The sequence below is a fragment of the Cydia splendana genome, chromosome 11 (assembly GCF_910591565.1).
Source record: "Cydia splendana chromosome 11, ilCydSple1.2, whole genome shotgun sequence".
Classification (NCBI taxonomy): domain Eukaryota; kingdom Metazoa; phylum Arthropoda; class Insecta; order Lepidoptera; family Tortricidae; genus Cydia; species Cydia splendana.
Genome location: NC_085970.1, coordinates 10,932,844 through 10,955,010, shown reverse-complemented (window position 1 = coordinate 10,955,010; position 22,167 = coordinate 10,932,844). Strand labels below are relative to the sequence as shown.

The window sequence follows — 22,167 nt, the reverse complement described above, 5'->3', positions numbered from 1 at the left end:
AGATGTTGTAACACATTTGATTTATAAATAAATACTCAAGTGTAGAAGAAAATATTTTATTTGGACAAAATAATATCTCTATCACATTGTTGAAGACTAGGCTACATCTTTTTAAGACGACAACAGCAAATTTTATTTGCACTAACACTTAATAAATATAAATATTTGGCACCTTATTAAATGAGATCAATTACTTTACTAACATCGATTTCAACATTAAAAAGTTCATAAATCCTATAATCCTGGAATTTCGTTTAAGTAGAAACTCATCCCCACTGCCAGGTGGTGGTCCACCAATGGTGGGGGGAAAAAAGAGCGAAATATAGCCATAAGTTAGAAAGAGATAGCAATACAATGGCGGGAAACGACGTGCCTATCTCAATTAATAAGCTTCGAATAACGGTCAAGTCAAATTAATGGTAAATATTTTAAATAATTTATACACATTATTTCCGTCAGAATAAGATAAGTAATTCCAGCCATACACAAAATAACTATCTATAGTAGACGTGTTGAACAAAATATGTGACGTTTCACGAGTAAAGGTACCTTATGGCGGTCGGCGCTTAAGTACGTCGCGTAGCACCGTAGTACTGGAGACTCGTTAATAATAACGTAAGTGCTGACCGCCCGTGGAACGTCACATATTATAGAATTAGATGGCATTGCAAGCATTCCGTTTGTTTATGATTTAACCTTTTCGACGCCGTGTCAAACAAAAGCTGTCACTCAGACGCCACGTCACCGAAGTGTCAAAACTGAAATTGAACTTTATGCATATTATGCACGTCTGTGTTGCTCTGTGACCGATTAATCCGTCTTTGGCGTTAGACCTACGGTGCGGATATATCGGTCATTGGCGTCCAAAAGGTTAATCATCTTCGGCCACTGGGCAGTTACCAGTGATCAGCCCTTTTCTGTGCAAGTTCATGATGGAGTCAGCGATGATCCTGGCAGTTTTCCGGAGGTACCCACCGCTCGTGAGCATCACTATTGGGACCTTGTGGGATCGGCACATTTCGAACACGAATTCGTCACGTTTTATTATACCCTGAAAATAAACGTTCAATTATTGGTATCTTTTGATTATGCTTGGTATTGGTTTTGCCAAAGAGGATTTATAGGCGGGTTGTCAAAGTAAATTTTGTAGCCACAGTAAATTTACTGCCATCTTTCGACACATGATTAAAACTTTTAGTACGCCATGGCGCGCCATTTGACATGAATTGGAGCTAGTCTTAGAGCATTTAATAGGTAACTGGAGTCGCCTATAAGAGCTTACCCCTCTGCCGAAAAACTTGCACAATAGGGTATTTTCATAGTCAAATCAGTTACTTTTTTAGAACTGTCAAAACGATTTGCTAATATGGAATTTATATGAAACATTACATCGTGACGTCACGGTCAAATCACCTACTTTTTATATTTCTATCCGATTTATTAAATAGAACTTGTTTAAAAATAAGTCCTATCTGTGTTTTTCTAATAATTATGTGGTGCTTTATTTCATGCATGGTGTAAAATCATTCATTTTAAATACAGTATAATACCCTATTGTGCAAACTTTTACGTACAAATCATGTAGAAATAGCAATACATTTGACGTCCCCTCCCCCGCAAAAATCGGCAGACTGTCTCGTACAGAAAATGACAGCCATGACGTCTCCAGTTACTAAATGCTCTAAGGAGCTAGTACAGTTGCCAGCAGATATATCCGATATGGCGACTGTATTGTACTGACTGTAGCCGGTGAACATTAACCTCGGAAGGCCCACCATACAAAATTTTCCCTGTTTTTAATTTGAACCTTGCTGTATAGTAGTTTAGGGTTATTTTCGATTGTTTTAGGAAACAATGAAACAAAAGAAATGCAACTTTTTGTAGTTTTTGAAAGGTTCGAATTCGATTGAAACAAAGTGTACATCGTAATGCACATTGGGCCTTATGAGCAGACCCCGTTATCAGTGGTGAAAATTTATTGAAATGCACTCACTCCCCCGCCGTGCGGGTAAAATTCCGCAAGCTATTGGGTAAAAGAACGCATGTGAGGTAATTTTTCACATCAGAAAAATTCAATGGAATTGTCAATAAAATCAAGTTTAACGAATATTTATGAAGTTGTCTGATCAATATTATGAAACCACGAGAGCTGCGGACGCAAAGCGAAAGCAGTTTGAACACGTCGCATTATTGATGTATAATTATGATAATAATCAATAATCAAGCACTATTCAATATCTTAAGTAAAATGTTAATAGTTATTTAATATTCTTAAATGAGTACGTGGATATTGATCAGACAATTTCATAAATATTCGTTAAACATTATTTTATTGACAATTCCATTGAAATTATCTTGATGCGAACAATTACCCCACATGCGTACTTTTACCCAATAGCTTGCGGAATTTTACCCGCACGGTGGGGGAGTGAGTGCCAACCCTTTGCATTTCAATAAAATTTCACCACTGATATAACGGGGTCTGCTTATGAGGTTAAAAGGCCTCACCACACTGCTAATCCTCAAGTTGCCGAGAGGGTCCGAGTCGAGTATGTCTGTGCCGGCGTTGTACACCAGAATGTCGGGTGTGAACTCTTTTAACGCCGCTTTTAGATTCCTGAAACACCAATAATATTGCATTATTAACATGAAATAGTACAAACTGTGCCAAACTCTATAATAAAAGAACAGTATAATTTAAAAAATCATCGATTGTACAGTCACCTGCAATAATATATTACTCTTCGAAGGACACAAAAATATGTGACACGCTTTTATGGCTCTACAAATAAGATCGTGTCAGATATTTTTGCGGTCTTTGTTGTGTAACATATTATTGCAGGTGACTGTACATAGTAGATCTAAAGCGGCGGTCGGCAACCTGCGGCCCGCGGGCCGCATGAGGCTCGTGAAACTGTCACTTGCGGCCTGCGAGCCTCTCTGGCTATGTAATATTGAGAAACGACAATGTCTGATAAAGTCATAAATATCAACAAAGTGCGGCCCGCGTCAACTTACTCATCGTTAACTACGCTACTAAAACTACGCAAAAAAAGGTTGCCGACCGCTGATCTAAAGGGTCGCGTACAGTTCCGTGCTGTTTCAGACAATTTCTATTTAGCATAAAACTGCGGAACGTTCTCGAACAACTCAATTATCGCGTGCTACTCAACCCAGTGAAAGAAACATACCAAAAAGATGTAAGTGTAAAAGAGATTGAGCAAAGATCTTTTGTTGTGGATTAGCCGAATGTCGGTGTGTGTGTAGCTCGGCTTTCTGTTGCTAGATGACACTATCTTCAAAACGTGTAGTGTAATTTCGACAATACTTCCTTGACTATAAAGTTCAAATTACCGAGACGGGCGAAGGCTCATAATCTCTTTTGAAATAAGATAGTGGCCAATCATCTCAAGATAGCGTTGTATTTGAGTTTGTAGTAGTGTGCGTGTTGGCGACAACGGACCTAATAGTAATCTAGGCTTATTCGCTTCTACTGTTTTTTATTTTCTGTGGCTCCAAGCGTCCATAGACTACGGTAACTGCTTACCATGAAGCGTATGCCGTAAGCCTCTGAGTATATGCCGGCAGATCACTACGAGTATTTTGAACAAATATGTTTTTAGGGTTCCGTACCCAACGGGTAAAAACGGGATCCTATTACTAAGACTCCGCTGTCCGTCCGTCCGTCCGTCCGTCTGTCACCAGGCTGTATCTCATGAACCGTGATAGCTAGGCAGTTGAAATTTTCACAGATGATGTATTTCTGTTGCCGCTATAACAACAAATACCAAAAACAGAATATAATAAATATTTAAGTGGGGCTCCCAATGCTCCCATACAACAAACGTGATTTTTATGCCGTTTTTTGCGTAATGGTACAAAACCCTTCGTGCGCGAGTCCGACTCGCACTTGGCCGGTTTTTTAATTTGAGAACTTCTGAGTTCTGGATTTATTTACTTACTGCCTCAGTTTCAGCATATACTCCAGATCTTCGACGCGATGGCCAAGCTCGACCTTGCGCCGAATCGCCTGCTTCGCCTCGCGGTCTCTAGGGTAAATGTGCTTGTTGTACATGTCCATTATGTACACCTCGGGCACGCCCAGGAAGTCGTGCTGGTATCCGTTACCCTGAAATAGAAAACTATTTAATTATAAATGAGTTTTATAGACGAATTTAATTTAATTGGAGGACCAGAATTTAATTCATGGAAGTTTGTAACTTGAAAACCAAGTGGAAGTTCTCTAAACGGAACGACAGCTGACTTTTACGAGGCATAATGATACATTTCGCTTTTTTTTTATTGGAAAAAGGTAAACATTTGACCACAATCTCACCTGATGGTAAGTGCCGATGCAGTCTAGGATGGAACATGCTTACCTAAGAGATGTCTATTCACTCTCGATTTAAAGAGATCCAAGTTATAGTGGACTGGGAATAGATTTGCAGGAAGTGAATTCCACTCCTTAGCCGTTCGCATGATAAAGCTGGATGCATAGCGCTTAGTGCGAATCAGTGGCAGAGTAACGACGTAAGGGTGAAACGCAAGTCCGCGTCTAGTCCCACGGTGGCAGAACGGAGATGGGGGGATTTGATTATGTAATCCCATCGCACACTCCCCGAAATGTATCCTGTAGAATACCGATAAACAAGCTACCTTTCTACGGTGTTCAAGGCTCTGCAGTCTAGCCTCTACACCAATTTATGAGTCTGAGAGGAACTCCAAAGTCTTGGCGATAGACCGACAACAAAAATAAACAAGGCCTTGGGGGCTTGGTTAAACCAGGACAAGTCTCACCTGATAAGCGTCCAGTCGTCGCGGTCGCTGCAGTGATGGAAGACAGGAAAGAGAGAAGACCTAACATCAGTCGAACCTACAGGGAGTCTCACATGATGAGCGTCCAGGTCGACGATCATGGCGTTTTGTATGAGCACGCCGTCCAGCAGGAAGCGGATGAGCAGCGTGATGTCCGCGTAGGGACAGAAGCCGCCGCCGCGGTCGCCGCTGCAGTGGTGGAAGACAGCAAAGAGCGAAGGCCTAACATCAGTCGAACCTACAGGGGGTCTCACCTGATGAGCGTCCAGGTCGACGATCATAGCGTTCTGTATGAGCTCGCTGTCTAGCAGGAAGCGGATGAGCAGCGTGATGTCCGCGTAGGGACAGAAGCCGCCGCCGCGGTCGCCGCTGCAGTGGTGGAAGACAGCAAAGAGCGAAGGCCTAACATCAGTCAAACCTACAGAGAGTCTCACCTGATGAGCGTCCAGGTCGACGATCATGGCGTTCTGTATGAGCTCGCTGTCCAGGAGGAAGCGGATGAGCAGCGTGATGTCCGCGTAGGGACAGAAGCCGCCGCCGCGGTCGCCGCTGCAGTGGTGGAAGCCCCCGCCCACGTTCACCGCCCAGCCGCGCTCGAGCGCCAGCTTCCCAGCCAACACTGAGCCGCCGGTCTGAAGTCTGCAAACGTACAACAAATGTTACAACAACAACATTAAATAAAAAGCAAATGGCTGTGACATACCGACGATCGGTCTGACCTAGTGGGTAGTGACTAGTGACCGTGCCTGTGAAGCCGATGGTCGTGGGTTCGGTGAAGTCGATGCTGATGAACACAAATATTAGTTTCTGAGTCATGGGTGTTTTCTATGTACCAGTGACGGCGCGTCCATAAAAGCCGATTCCCACTTGGCTTGCCTGTTTTTGGACATTTGAGCAGAGGTGTAAAGAAAATATGTCCCTAAGCCAAATTAGCCCCGGCTTGCCTATGGATATGTTTGACGCGCCGCCACCTATATAAGTATGTATATCATCGCCTAGCACCCATATACGTAGAATCTGTTCGGAAAGAGAAGAGTCGTGGAATGTATTGGGCCCCATACATTCCAGGACTCTTCTCTATCCGCACACATTCTACCATAGTACAAGCTGTGCTTAGTTTGGGGCTAGGTTGATCTATGTAAGATGTCCCCTAATATTTATTTATTATTTATACGGACAGGCAGAATCTCTGTAAACTTGTAGGGTCAGCAACGCGCGTGTACTCGTAACTCCACTAGTAGTTTTTGATTTTAAAGTGCATGTACTTAATATGCAAAATATACATACCTTATCTGAAAGCGATGCAGACAAGGTGACATCAATTTTAATCAAATCATATCAAACATACATCCTCATAGATAAGAGGATTATTTATAGCATTATATTACAAAGGCGTTTATGCGAATCAACGTAATAGTACAGCGGCGGCATCAGCTTTTTCAACTTGATGTACATTTCTTATTTTTTGATATATCTTGTTAATTATTTATTTAACAATATATAGAGAATATTCACAGTCATTTGGTATGTATTTTAGACTAATCCATTCAGCCATTTTCAATTTAGAGCACTTGAAAGTCAAAGGTGCATTGTGAAATTTTTAAACGTTTTCTAATAATTAGTTAGACCAAGTATTGAAAATCTTACAGTATGTTATATATTTGTGATCTACTCATAAAGCCCTTTCATTTGGTACCCCACATGGTATGTTTAAAAGAAAATAAAAAAAAAATTGCACTGCCGACTTTATGACGTCACAGCAACTACCCCCACCACTTTCACGCTTTTCATCTCATATATTTGTGTTGAGGGCATTACACTGAATGCATCGATACCATATTCACCCATATCCGAGACGGCATGAGCCAAAATCCATTTCTAAAAGACTTTTCGTGCGCTTCCCGCTAGACTATAATAGTAATAGTACCTATTTCCATGTGAAAATAGATTAGGTACCCATTAGTGGTATAGTTCGTAGTTTTCAAACTGATCCCGACGGGTAATCCTTTGTCTATTGTTAAGTAAAACCGCAGTTGCTACTGACCTGTTTATACAGTCAAGTGTAAAAATATGGGTGCACACATCATACTCCAAAATATGTCCAATAGCTCTTATGTCAGCGAATTATTAGCGAAAGGACATATTTTTGAGTAAGTTATATGCACCCATATTTTTACACTTGACTGTACGATGAACAGAGGAATCATAATGCAATATTAGGAAAAGGGCACAAATAAATTAGTAGTTTAATTACACAAACGGGTCTACCGCGATATAATTTCATTGTTTTTACCTTTAATTCCGACGTTTCAGCTCAGCGGCGTTTCAGTGTCGTGCCGTGGACAATAAACATTAAACTTTAACGGGTAGCTGCAATTTCTTTGTCTACCCCGAACATTTTTATAAACTAATTTCGGGTAGTTTAGTGGTGTTTTATTAATATCTCCGTTGACATTTGTTGGGACGTCAGTCTTTCCGTGACCACAGCTGGTGCAACTCAGCTGAAACGTCGGAATTAAAGGTAAAACAATGAAATTATATCGCGGTAGACCCGTTTGTGTAATTAAATATGTGTACAAAACGCGAGAGTTTAAAGTGTTATAAATTAGTAGTTGTACCAGTATTATTTTATTGATAAAATGTGCTAAATTTATACACTTTAAGACTTATCTAAGATTGAATGATTGGCCTCCTACATCCTTAAGAATATTCTTATACAGGAATCATTCTAAAACTTTATTTCAACACGAAACAATGGTAAAATCTTGTTTGAATGGTAGCAGGGCTCTCGGGCCGACTGATTGATGTTTTAAATTTTAATTGAATGACATAGAATTTCTAAAATATATTAAATCTAAATGTACTTTATTTAAAACCATAAACAGAATCAAACTTACAATAAAAAGTAACCTAAAATGAAACCTACCTATAAAACTAAAAATAATACCTAAAAAATTTATAAAACATAACATGGGTGACCTAGCCCAATTAGACGTGCGCGCCGGTAGAAAAAAATCGGGCGGCGGCGCGCCACGAAAAAATCCACGGCGGCGGCGTAACGTCGGCGGCGTGGGATTTTCAACTTTTCAATATACGTATAATGAAAAACCAAAAAGAACTCTAAATCAACAAGGGAAAAAATCTCAAAAATAACTGTGTTACATCGTTTTTTTGGTTTATTGTAGAAAAATCATGAAAAAAAATCTAATTATAATGTTGAAAAAAACATATGTCAAGTATGTTGGACGTTGCTATGATCGGTGTAAAAAAAAATATCGGCGTAATGAAAAGACGTCCAGTATTTTGGACACGCCGAGTATAATAGAGTACCTACTGTACCTATGTGCATAAGGGTTTTTTAGTCCAATTCATGTTTTGTTTAATAAATATAGAATAATTGCATTTTTTAATTAGAAATACACTTACTGATAATGTCAACTTATGTAATGAATTTAAGTAAAACCTATTATTTTTATATTTTTGCAATAACTTTATAGCTAGCTATCGTAGGTGGTAAAATTTTACCAGTCATTGACGTCATTTATTTCACATTAAATCTAACTTAGCGGGGTATCCTAGGAAGCAGTAACATCTGAGCAATGGTTTTTACAATAATGCATGCACTTTTATCAAAATTTTCGTAATATTTTTCTCAAATGAAATCGGGTCTGTCTCTTGATGAAAACAAATCCACACACACACACCACATCCACAGGAAACGTCCAACATATTGGACATAGCAAAAGTGCTGTGTAATCGACAACGGGCAAAATACTGGACATTACACTTTTTACACTTGGTTTTACCCATAAACACAAAACATTTTTATGTAAATCATATTGCCACGTAAAAAACAGACCAATTAGTAACCTATTACACGTTTTAACGCTGCTTAATACTGTCATATAAAAAAAAATTAAATAAGGGGAAAATGTCAGTCTGTCGGATGCTTCCTTGCAAGTTCTGCGTAGGTAGTCTGCTGTAGGACTTTGACAAAAAGATTATGTTCACACTGCTTCCCAATATTTTCTTACTTACTTAAAAATAACATATCATTCAAGTAGTAGTAGTAGTCGTAGTTTCCTGGTAGTGTAAGTACGCTACCAGGGGAAAGTAACGCTATGCTTTAATATTTGGTGCAGATTTTTTTTCTTGGGATGTCCAGTATAGTGGACGTTATCGATTTAAGGGTAAAAATAAATCAAGCAATAAATTTAAAAAAACGGAACAGTCGGAACGCTAAAGCTAGGCACGTTGCACGCGCTTTATATCCATTGATTTTAAATTTGTACCCTCTTGCGGGTTATGTCTCGGCGCGAATTTTAAACTACCGGCGGCGGCGGCGGCGCGCTGACTCCTCATGGCGGCGCGCACGTCTAAGCCCAATATGTACCTATATACATATTTAGGCGAGATCACCCAGGTCCGATCCCTGTGGAGATAAGGCTGGGTGCGTTCCCCCTTTGGTTGGCTATGCCGATCTGTTGGGCGAGGAACGAGTCTGCCAAGGTGTTTCGGCAGGAAAAACCTTGGCAGACTTATATATTCCTAAAATGGGGGTTCCTACCTACCGACTGGAATTGGTTTCATGGTGGTATCAGATGGGTTAAATTAGGGGTCCCGGTGGCCACCTTTGAGAGCGTCTGCCAAGCACTTCCGGCAAAAAAAATACTAGCAGACTTCGCTTTTCTGTGTCTACATGTAAATTTCTAACTGCTGCCATAACTATTATTTCGGTATCAGATGGGTTAAATCAGCCCCCTTTTTTCGCACCGGAAGTGGCCTTGTTTTTCGTACTTTCGGCAAGTTCCGCCGTGGCAGACTATCGAATTCGGACTTAGCATCACTTTTATGGGAAACCATTGTGCATTTCATCGTGGTATCAAGTCGGTTAGAAAATTTGCGGCCGGCTCTTCTACTAATCTGTCGGATTAATTTGTGAGTGTCTGGGCACCACGGTCCCACAGAGTTTCCACTGCAAATGCCGCATATACGAGGGGCGTTCAATAAAAAGTGAGAATGAGTATGTTATATACAACTTTTATTAAATGTTATTTTATTTTTCGACATAGTCACCTTTTAGCATAATACACTAAGTATAGACGGTCAAGCAAATCTTGTCAGTAAAAAAAGGCGCGAAATTCAAATTTTCTATGGGACGATATCCCTTCGCGCCTACATTTTTCAAATTTGCCGCCTTTTTCTACTGACAAGACCTGCTTGACCAAGTATATATCTTTTTTCTAAACCTAAAATTCCATTTCTAAAAAAGGTTTCATCTTGAGTACTTAAAAAATCTTGTACTGCAGCGACTACCGCGTCGTCGTCTTCAAATTTCTTGCCTCTTAGGTATTCCTTCAATCTCGGAACTAGGTAGAAATCACTAGGGGCGAGGTCTGATGAATACGGAGGATGCTTAAAAGGATATCGAACCCAGCATCACGTATTGCAGCCATTGCAACGGCGGACTTGTGTGCCGGTGCATTGTCCTGATGGAACAACACAATTTTCGAGAGTTTACCTCGCCGTTTTTCACGGATCTCATTGCGCAATGTTGCTATTTGTTTGGCATATAAAGTGCCCGTAATAGTGGCTCCATGTTCGAGATACTCAATCATTACGACCCCTTTACCATCCCAAAAAACAGCCCATGACCTTACCGGCAGATGGGCCCACCTTGAATTTCTTCGGAGTTGGAGATGATGGCCTTTTCCATGTCATAGACTGCAGTTTCGTTTCAGGGTCGTAATGATGGAGCCATGTTTCGTCCATTGTTATAAATCGCCCCAAATAAAGTTTCCGGTCTTGCTGTATCAGGTCCAAAACTTCTTGACAAATCCCGACTCCAGTTTGTTTTAGCGTGTCAGTAAGCATTCTGGGTACCCAACGCGCTGATACCTTTTTCATACCCAAGCGTTCATGTAAAATATTATGCACGCTTCCCGTTGAAATCTTTACATTTTCAGCAATAAAACGAACCGTGACACGACGATCCGCCAAAACTAAGTTTTCTATTTTTTTCACAATTTCTTCAGTTACTGCTGTAGTAGGGCGTCCGGAGCGGGGATCATCCATGGTCGATGTTCTTCCACGTCTAAATTCGGCGCACCAACGTGCGACTGTCGAATACGGAGGAGCATTAGACCTTAAAGTGTCCCGTAAATCTAAATTGACTTGGTCCGTAGAAAAAAATTTCAAACATTTTACATTTGACAACGGCGCGCAGTTTAATTTTCTCCATTTTCGCTAACGTACTCAATAACATCGCAAAGAAATCGCCGTAATTTTTTTTTTAACAAAAATCTTTTTTTTTTTCATATCAATCAGCTAAGTAGATTAGCTTTACCGGCCAGTATTTACTTTCCTAATATAGCTGGTCAAACCAATTTGTCAGTAAAAAGGAACAAAAAAAACTATACCCATCCTTTTCTTTTGGGTGCTAGTACTAGTGTAAGACAAAGATAGTATGATTCTCTCTATCTATGTTTGAAATTAGACAGTCCTTTGACACACTATATTTAAAGAGTTTGCATCTCATTCTCATTATATATTGAACGCCCCTCGTATAAGCCGGTCAGTGAGAGCTATATATTTGCCTCATCGGGTGCGGCCGCGCCCGCTGTCAATGATGTTGAACCGAGGTGGGACGGTACCAGGGTGTCCACACACGTTGCGTCCCCAATAAGAGGCCGTCCCACACTCCAGGGAACAAGGGTCATTCCGTCGGGCCTCTTGCCATCGTCACGCGCGAGGCCAGGTGGTTCAAGAATGGCTGGAACGTTGGCGCTTCAATCTAAATTATCCTTAAACCCTTAATTACAATACAATAAAATCACTTCATAATAACTCACAAAGTAAAAACTTAAACATAACTATACAAAAAACTCGTGTGGCGCCAATTTATAATTAAATGTAACTTTTATTAAAACTACATATGCGTTAGGTATGCGTTATTACAATGAAATAATCTCAAGTAGCCCGATTTTTGCGAATTTATTTCAGTAAGTACCTAGGTAATGTACCGCATAAAGTGACTGATATATGGACCTACAATACGTAGGTACTTCTGCGGAGTTCTGACTAATCTTAAAATAATAAAACTATTCACTGTCTTCCCGTTATATCTCTTCGGTTAACGAAGGGAAAGGAAGTTGATTTGTTTCATCATCAACCCAATCTACAAAGTCTTGGCCGAGTTTAACAGCAATCTCTAGCATCAGTATACAATCAATCTCAGCTTTATGCGCGTCCCTAGGCTTCCGCTGGAACACCCGTGTGTAGATTTCTGTCAATTTGTAACTAACGCTTGGCATGTTTATTTCTGGACCCCATGGATATTGACGTTTGGCTCTTTTTTCATCTTTTTTTTCATATCTCCGTCGATGATTTTTCAAAAATATCCTTAAACTCTTTTTTACTTTAGTAATTTCACTAAAGGTGGCCTGTCCTGAGAGATGATAATTTCGTATTGTCTCCAAAGTGTCGGGTATTGTCTCAAAAGCGGCATCCCGACAGCTATCCCTTTCGCGATTGATGGGTTTTGATGAATTTGCGGGAATTAAACCGTGCTGTTCCAAATATTCTTCGACATATTTCTCGTCTCTTTTCTCCTCTAGAATATCGTAGAACGCTTGGAGAGTGTCAATACAGACGAGTTCACTAGAAAACTGCACCTGAAGTTTCGTGAAATACCTCTTTAATATAATATAGTCAAACAGGAAGCCATTGTGTGCAATTATACACACGGGTTTTGCCAGAGAGTAGAGAAATGTATCGATCAAATGGAAGCAAGACTCGTTAAGGGGTAATTCACCTTGTAACATTTCCTCCGTGAAACCGCCTGTACCGTCGGCGCGCGCGGTATAACTTATCTTCTGTGTTTCTGGCTTAAAACAGCGCGTAAGCTTGTTTAAAAATTTTGGAATTTCGGGTTTTTCTTGCGAAATACTATCAAGGAACTGCTGACGATCCACTGCCACCATGCTTAACTCCGTTATTTCATTTGAATCTGCATATTGACCGGTAGTTCCCAAGTCGAGGAACACGTATGTGGCTATCGGAGCCATGACTGCGACTGAGCTAATTTTGCACATTTATTTATATCCATGAACGAACGCATGCAATTGCATGTGACGCATGCAATTGATAAAGATGCATCCGAGCGAACTTATTACCATTACATTGTGAATTATCCGCTACGTAGGTATTTAAAAGCCAATAAGCTAGCTACTGTAGGAGCATTCCATAAAATTGTCTACCGTTTGTCCCGTAAAAACGCGAATTTTCTATAGATTAGAAAAGGAAACTCTTATACCGAGTTTCCTTTTCTATGACAAATGGTCAAGTATATACACAGAAAAATAATCGCCTGTGTTCGCGAGCCTAACGCCATCTAGCGGGCATCCCAAGAAGAGGCGGAGTTTCCAAGCACGGCCGCGCGGGGGCGCGGCGACAGCCTCTACCACTTTACCATCTTACACGGCAAGGCACACAAGCCGCTCTCGCGATTTTTGCCAATTTTTATATAAAGTCGCCATACTATCAAAGTTCTATAATATTCATTTAATTTAATATACAATAAAACAATTTTGTAAAATCAAAATAAGAAGAAGTCATTGAAGAGCCCCGTCTGCTGCTCCTGAGACCTCGAGAATCGCTAACCTCCCAAACATTGGTCCTCCGAGCCGGAAGCTATCAACCAGCGCCAGGATCAGCAAGAAACGGTCAGGCCATCCAATTCTTCACCTTCTTCCCTTCAATCGGCATTGTGCTAATACCGTGTCTATTTTGTAACCTTCCAGTGTCGAGCACGTGTCGCGTGGTGCACACGGCCGCCATTACGTGCCAACAACGAGTTTCGGGAATAAACTGTAAGTGCTTTACATTCTCTCACACAAACCATGGCTACTCCTAAAACAGCAGTGACTCCAATTTCTTTAACTGTCGATTTAAACGATCCACGTGTCTTGACGCAAAGACGAGGCACACTCAAGGGTAAACTCACGTTATTCGCTAAATATGTCGCTACGCTTAATAAGGCTAATTTAACGAATATTCAAAAAGTCGAGTTACAATTACGCATAAATAATGCCGCGAGTTATTATCGAGATTTCGATGTCGTTCAAACTAGGATCGAGGAGTTAGCAGAGTCGAGTGACCTCCCTAAACATTTAGAATACCGCGAAGAGTTCGAGGGGCAATATTATCAGACAGTGGCCGCAGCGTCCGAATTAGCTGACGTCGGCAACAGCCCCGCTGTTGCTAACGGCAGCGCCGCTGCCCCTGCCAGCACAGATTCCGTGGGCTATAAGGTTAAATTACCTACAATATCACTCCCCACCTTCGACGGTTCGTACGAGCATTGGTTAGGGTTTAGGGACACGTATACTTCTCTGATACACGATTCTAAGGACCTGGGTGCCATACAAAAGTTTCATTACCTACGCGCAGCCTTAACCGGCACCGCTTTGCAAGTAATCAAGTCCTTGGAATTTTCAGCAGAGAACTATACAACCGCGTGGGAGCTTCTCGAAAACCGTTTCAATAATCATAGGTTACTAACACACAATTACGTAAAGTCACTTTTCAACACGCAATCAATAAACAAAGAATCGGCTACACAGATTAGAAAGCTGATTGACTCCGTGTTACGTTCCCTTCGTGCCCTGAAGACCCTAGGAGAACCTACGGACTCCTGGGACACGTTAGTCATCTATTTAATAGTCACAAAATTAGACGTGGCTACGGAGCGCGAGTGGGAGGAACACAAGGGCTCAGTCAACTCTAATCGGCAGGATTCTACCTCTCGCATTAAGCTAGCTGATCTGATTACTTTTTTACAAAATCGTGCAGATATGTTGGAATCTATTGCGGCAAATCATTCCAAAAATACGCACTCAAATTCGCATGAAAACAAAAAGTCATCAAATCAGTCGCAATCACACAATGTACACGCAACGCATAGTTATGCTTCTAGCTCCACGGTTTCACAGTCACACACAAACAAATCCAGTTCCAAACGCACTTCGCCTCGCAATTGTCAAATGTGCAGCGCTAATCATCCGCTTTATTCGTGTAATAGTTTCCTAGATTTAACTGTACCCGACAGAGTTAAATTGATCGAGGATAAGAAACTATGTCACAATTGTCTTCGCGTTGGTCACACAGTTGACAACTGTTTTTTTGGCCCGTGTAGGATCTGCCAGAAGAAACATAATAGCTTGATTCATAGCCTGAGTAGTGACAGTGACGGTGCATCAGCTTCGGCTGGCAGTGTAAACAACAAGCCACCGGCGAGCGCCGTCCCCGCCACCTCGGCTCATCACACTATTACACTTAATTCGCACACACTCTCAGCGCCGTTAACACCGGTATTATTATCTACTGTAATAGCAGATGTTGCCGATAGCAACAATAAATTACATAGGGCTAGAGTTTTTCTCGATAATGGCTCAGAACACAGTTATGTCACACAATCTTTCGTAGACAAATTAAATACGCCTTTGATACAGTCCACTTACAATATTTCAGGGTTAGGTAAATTAGTCACGCAAACCACACACTCGTGTCAGCTTAACCTACAGGCTATTACAGGTGACTATCATGCACGCATCAATTGCATGGTAGTCGCTGTCTTAACGGAACCGCTGCCGTCAGCAGTGATAAGCGCGCATTCCATTCGCATTCCAGACAATATTCAACTCTCGGACCCTACTTATTTCAAATCATCAGATATTGATATATTGATAGGCGGTGATTATTTCTGGGGCTTGTTAAATAAGGATCGATTTCCTCTCGCAGAAGGGCCTTATTTACAAGATACTAAATTTGGTTGGATGGTCGTGGGTCCGATCAATAATAAACGCATTAAAACAAATAAGACTACTTGTCATTTCACGCAAACTTTAGACACACAATTAAGACAGTTTTGGGAGCCCGAGGAGGTGCCTAAGATAGGAGACGGACTGACTGACGACGAACGCGCCTGTGAACAGCTGTTCGTTTCAACTACGCAACGCGATAAAGATGGTCGTTTTTTAGTGCGTTTACCCCTTAAGGAATCAGCTGATGCGCTCGGCGATACCTTCGATGTAGCTAGGAGTAGGTTCTTATCATTAGAACGCAAACTCGAGCGGCTCCCGGACTACAAAAATATGTACTGCGATTTTATGCGTGAGTACATTGAGCTAGGGCACATGTCACTTATACACACATACACAAAGCCTTACTGCTTCCTTGTACACCACGCTGTATTAAAAGATAGTCTCACTACACGCTTAAGAGTCGTTTTCAATGGATCAATGCCCACTAGTTCAGGGAAATCCTTGAACGATTTGCAATTAGTCGGGCCGACCATACAAAACGATATTTTTTCCATATTGTTACGTTTCCGCGAGCACAGATACGTCGCCTGCGCAGACGTGGCAAAAATGTACAGGCAAGTCCTTATTCAACCCGACCAACGGAACCTTCAACTAATTTTGTGGCGAGAGAACCCTTCGCAGCCGCTAAATATTTACCAACTTAATACGGTAACTTTTGGTACTTCGTCTGGGGCCTTTTTAGCCATCCGCTGTCTCAATCAGCTGGCAAAGGAATGTGCTGACGAGGAGGTCTCTCGCACCATATTAGAAGACTGCTACGTAGATGACCTAATTACAGGAAATAATGATAAACACGCTTTAATTGACATCTGTGAAAAGGTCACCGACGTACTTCAGTCAGGTTGTTTCCCGCTCCGAAAATGGGTGTTTAACTTTGACGTTTCGCAATTTTCCTCGTCCAAAATTACGTCACGCGAATTGTGTTTAGGCGATAACTGTCAAAGTAAAACACTCGGCTTAGGATGGACTAACAACACTGACGAATTTCATTACACGGCAAAAATACAACAGGATAATAACGAACCGATAACAAAGCGCAAAATATTATCGGTAATTTCACAAATGTATGACCCTCTCGGGTTACTTTCGCCGGCCATAATTATTGCCAAAATTTTACTCCAAAAGCTATGGCTGTGCCGCTTAGATTGGGACTCGGAAGTACCTGAGGAGGTCGCATCTGCCTGGCGTAGATACATACTCACACATACACAACACATACATAGCCTCCGCATTCCTCGTTATGTAATGGATGCGTCTGCGCATTGCACACAGTTGCACTTTAATTTGTGATGCTAGTCAATCGGCCTATGGAGCCTGTGCATATGTGCGTTCGCTTTCGGGACATAATAATGAGGTCATAACAGTGCATCTGTTGTGTTCTAAGAGTAAAGTCGCTCCTTTGAAGTCCGTCAGTATCGCGAAACTTGAGTTGCTAGGCGCGCTGTTAGCTGCTAGGTTGTACTCAAAAGTAATTAAATCGCTCAAAGTGAAGTTCGATTCTGTGTATTTTTGGTGTGATAGCACAATCGTTCTAGGGTGGGTCCGAATGTCACCCCACACCCTTAAAACCTTTGTTTAAAACAGAGTGTCGGAGATAAACGAGTTAACCGGGAGCGCGCAGTGGTTACATGTAAGTAGCAAAAATAACGCAGCTGATTTAGTTAGCCGCGGCCTTGAACTTGACGCGCTTATCAATAATTCGTTCTGGTTCCATGGACCGCCCTTTTTGCATGAACCAGAATCTGACTGGTTACCTAGTACTTTATCGCGCACTTCCGAAATTATACCGGCCGATTTACCTGAAATAAAAACAAATACAATTAGTATGACAAGCCAAATTAACACCGATGTATTCGAATTCGACAGGTTTTCTTTTAACCGCTTACGGCGCGCGGGTGCTTATGTTTTACGATTTATAAATAACACACGCATTAAAATCAAAATAAATCGTAAAACTGGCCCGCTGACTGTTGACGAATTAAATGCATGCAACATCTGGCGCGTCTTTCGCAAATGAAATCTTTTCCTGTTGAGTATGATAAGATGATAAATAACTTACCTGTTAAACACACGCGCGGGATTAATAAATTAAATGTCTTTCTAGACACAGATAAACTGATAAGGGTCGGCGGTCGTATTAGTAATGCGACTAGTTTTTCATACGACAAAAAACATCCGATTTTGCTTTGTTCGAAACATCGTTTCACACAGCTTTTGTTTCAGAGTGAACACATACGATTACTGCATGCGCCTCCTAGTCTCCTGCTTGCTACTATCAAAGACTGCTGGTGGCCTCTCGGAGGCACTAATTTAGCAAAGCGAGTGGTACGCACCTGTGTAACCTGCATTCGCATGAAGGCGAAGACGTTCGCGCCTATTATGGGTAACTTACCTTCGCTACGTTTGGAACCCGGGTTCGCCTTTATGAGCTGCGGGGTAGACTACGCCGGGCCAGTATACGTACTTAACCGTAGGGGAAGGGGAGCTAAGCCTCAAAAGGCATACATCTGTCTGATAGTTTGCTTCACGACGCGCGCGGTTTATCTTGATTTGGTCACAAGTCTTAGTACCGAAGGATACCTACTCGCACTTAAACGCTTTATTTCGCGCAGTGGTAAACCTAACGTCATATATTCCGATAATGGCCGTTGCTTTGTAGGGGCGATGAAAGAACTTTCGTCATTCCTACAAGACAATGCGATTAGTATCATTGAGTGTGCCGCTAATAATAACATTAATTTACATTTTAACCCCCCTTACGCTCCACATATGTCAGGTTTGTGTGAGAGAGCTGTACAGTCTTGCAAATATCACCTGAAGCGCGTTATTGGCAACGCGAATTTAACTTATGAAGAATTTAGCACGGTTTTGGCACAGTCCGAAGCCCTACTGAATTCCAGACCCATGCATCCTCTTTCCACAGACCCAAACGACCTTTCCGCATTAACTCCAGCTCATTTCCTTATTGGCCGACCGCTGACAGCGCCGCCCTGCAGGGACTTGACGGCAGAGACGGGCCGGCTCCCACGCTACGAGATGCTGGAGAAAATGAGACAACACTTTTGGCAGCGGTGGTCGAAACAATATATTTCTGAGCTGCAGACCAGAACGAAGTGGCAGACGCATGGCCAGGATATCGTTCAGAACTCCTTAGTTCTGGTCAAGGAAGATAACCTACCACCCCTCAAATGGCGTTTGGGACGGGTGGTAGCTCTGTTCACAGGACACGACGGAGTCTCTCGCGTCGCTGACGTGAAAACAGCGAGCGGGATCATACGCAGGGCTTTCACCAAGCTTTGCCCTCTCTTGATGACGCCAGAGAGTGAAGCTGCGCCAGCCCCATCCACATCACCACAACCACATTGAAAGCGGGTGCTTTCAAGGCCGGGGGCATGTTCGCGAGCCTAACGCCATCTAGCGGGCATCCCAAGAAGAGGCGGAGTTTCCAAGCACGGCCGCGCGGGGGCGCGGCGACAGCCTCTACCACTTTACCATCTTACACGGCAAGGCACACAAGCCGCTCTCGCGATTTTTGCCAATTTTTATATAAAGTCGCCATACTATCAAAGTTCTATAATATTCATTTAATTTAATATACAATAAAACAATTTTGTAAAATCAAAATAAGAAGAAGTCATTGAAGAGCCCCGTCTGCTGCTCCTGAGACCTCCAGAATCGCTAACCTCCCAAACAGCCTGCTGTAAATGCCGAAAGAAAAGTCCCAACACAGGAAATTTAATCCTTTTGTACGGGACAGCCCGTGGAATGCTCCTATAGCCAACGACCCTGAGGGGCTACCGAAATTCGCAAATTGCGGGGATCTTTCTCTTTTACTCCAATGAAGGCGTAATTAGAGTGACAAAGAAAAATGCCCGCAATTTGCGAACTTCGATTTTCGCGGTTATAGCCCTGATCGTTTATATCTTTCGCGCGCATAATTTAATACATATTGATAACTTTTTTCTTTTCAGTTATTCAGTTTAATACTTGGTTAGAAAAGCCGCAAAAAAAGAAGTCCTAAGAGGAATAGGTACAGGAGACCAGGTCAGAAGAGTATTGGACATCTTATATGACTTAAGAGGAAAATCGACGACCGCATCTCCACAAGTCCACACCAGGGTATTCTTTATTTTCCTCACTGGATATTGGCATTATAGAAACCTGTCCAGAAATTATTAAATTGCACAACGGGACTTAATTAAAGACACGTAAACGTAAACGTAAGTAACGTAAGTTTTTAGTAGCGCGCGGCTAGATGTTGATGTCAACTTTAACCAGTCTTCTCCAAGACCACGGGGACAACGCCGTCCTCGAAACGTCAGAGGTAAATCATAAAAACCATAATACGCGATTAAGTCCTGTTGTGCAATTTAATAATGTTTAAAAATCGTGAAAGTTTAAATCAGTACTGTCCAGAAATATCAAATAAAAGAAAAGCCAATCTGAGCTGGAGAGGTAAATATAAAAGTTAAAAATACATACATACCTCATAGGCCTCAAATACGCATACTGGACACATATATTCGGCAGCAACGCAACCATGGGCACCTCTGTTATAATGGCCACCCTCATACTCCACTGAAATATAAATTAAAGTTTTGTCATTTAGCTTTATATGTACAGTTTATTTATTCCGTTACGTTGATGTATAGTTATTATTTTTGCTTGTATATAAATTCAATGTTGACGTGTAAAAGTGCCCTTGTGGCCTATTTGCTGAATAAAAAGTTTTGAAGTTTTGTGGCAAACAAGTGTGCTGGGCTGCTCCAGATTCGAGGAGGATGACATTTTGCCCTACCTCTCTTTTGATTGAGAGCAGCTGAAGGACATAAGGTCCGCCATTTGTTAATTTTTCATTAGTAACTGGCCGCCCTAAACTAAACATGAATTCTGTTCACCTATAAACAGAATTCATTTTAGTATAAGGTTTCAATAACTGGCCAGCTTTCAATAACAGGCCACCTTATACTAAAATGAATTATATTTATAGGTTAATCGAATCCATTTTTGGTTAGGGGTGGCCAGTTACTGGCGAATTACCCTACCAAGGACCCGGGTCCAAAATTAAAGTACCTAATAGACACAAGCAAACAAAAAATCAAAATGTTTGTCATCATACAAACAACAACACTCCTAACTGTACATAACATAATATAAACTGTACATCGGTGGACCTGATTACGAAAGGCATAAGGTCCACTGATGTACAGTTAACAGTGTGGGCGATGGTACCCTTAACTTTATAGTATCCTTTCTTATAAAGTTTGTTTGTATAAAGAATTATCCCACCTAAAAAAATAGGAATGGTGTTTAGTAGGCTTAGCACGAGAGTGGAGCCCCAGTGTCTCGCGCGCCAGTTAGAATACCTGGCCTTTTCTATTGAAAGCTAGAAATAACGGTATCTATCACGCGCGAGATACTGTAGCAGCACTCTCATGCTAAGTTATGTGAGAGTACTTACTTTTAATGAATTTAGGTATCGTTTTGTATGAACTCGTCTCAAATCTCTTTTCTGAGCTTCGTTAGGTTTCACCAAGCACTCGTCAGTAATAAATTCTGCATCTTTTAGATACTGTAAAATATTAATATTATTAATTAACCTTTTGACCGCCACAACTATTTATACCTAGATATATTTATAGTTTGATTTTTAAATTTAAAAAAGCAAATATATGTTACCTGATTTTTTTTGCAATAAAATACGGCATACTCTCCATCGGATCGGGTCTTTCGACCCGGTCGGGCAGTAAACGTGTTAAAAGTAGCAAGAAACTACCAAAACATTCGACTTACTTGAATAATATTACGCCATTTCTTGGCGTCAAAAACGTGGAATTTCTCTAGACCGCAAACGGACACATTGTACTTTTCGTCGTAAATGAGTGGCCACTGATTTTCATTTATATCGAAGTATAAGCTGAAATAAAATTAACACAGAATGAATACGTATAATGCGCAATGTTTAATTGTACGCAATTTCGAGAAAATATCAACAATGTTGTAGCACAACTACAACAAAGGACAAGAAGTTTACCTAGTCATTTTAAAGAAACTTTAAAATTGGAAAAGTTGTTTACATTTTACGCGTTATATGACCGTTTTCAATATTCCGCACAACAACATTTTGTATTTTGGTATTGAGCGTGATTGAGCGAAGGTTTGACAACAATTTGACAGCTGTCAATGTTTACGGAGACACATACAAACAAAATGCAAACAAATGCTTTATAAGGACCAATAAAATATAGTTAGTCAAACCAAATTTGTCAGTAAATAAGAACAAACAAACTATACTCATCCTTTTCTTTTTGGTGCTAGTACTAGTGTAAGACAAAGATAGTATGATTCTCTCTATTTATGTTTGAAATGAGACAGCCCTTTGACAAACTATAACTCAGAATAAATAAAGATTGCCCAATGTGTTTTATATCAACCATTTTTAAGTACCAGCATAATTAACTGAATTTAA

The 22,167-nt window shown here is 41.1% G+C and overlaps 4 protein-coding genes across 4 annotated transcripts in view; 1 reads left to right on the top strand and 3 right to left on the bottom strand.

Annotated features, from left to right (window-relative positions):
- Window positions 1–22,167, bottom strand: part of LOC134794886 (ankyrin repeat and LEM domain-containing protein 2) — a 203,447-nt gene that overhangs the window by 78,999 nt on the left and 102,281 nt on the right. The window lies entirely within an intron of this gene.
- Window positions 448–21,842, bottom strand: LOC134794926 (histone deacetylase 11). Its single transcript, XM_063766783.1, has 8 exons — window positions 21,733–21,842; window positions 21,492–21,615; window positions 21,160–21,270; window positions 20,185–20,276; window positions 5,250–5,454; window positions 3,963–4,129; window positions 2,509–2,617; window positions 448–1,051 (listed from the first exon to the last, which is right to left on the bottom strand). Exons 1-8 carry the CDS (start codon window positions 21,738–21,740, stop codon window positions 872–874), a joined length of 996 nt encoding a protein of 331 aa, XP_063622853.1. The 5' UTR covers window positions 21,741–21,842; the 3' UTR covers window positions 448–871.
- On the bottom strand, window positions 11,928–12,914 carry LOC134795045 (uncharacterized). Its single transcript, XM_063766891.1, has one exon. It carries the CDS (start codon window positions 12,906–12,908, stop codon window positions 11,934–11,936), a length of 975 nt encoding a protein of 324 aa, XP_063622961.1. The 5' UTR covers window positions 12,909–12,914; the 3' UTR covers window positions 11,928–11,933.
- LOC134794792 (uncharacterized) lies at window positions 17,292–19,261 on the top strand. Its single transcript, XM_063766579.1, has 3 exons — window positions 17,292–17,328; window positions 17,922–18,081; window positions 18,622–19,261. Exons 2-3 carry the CDS (start codon window positions 18,051–18,053, stop codon window positions 19,062–19,064), a joined length of 474 nt encoding a protein of 157 aa, XP_063622649.1. The 5' UTR covers window positions 17,292–17,328; window positions 17,922–18,050; the 3' UTR covers window positions 19,065–19,261.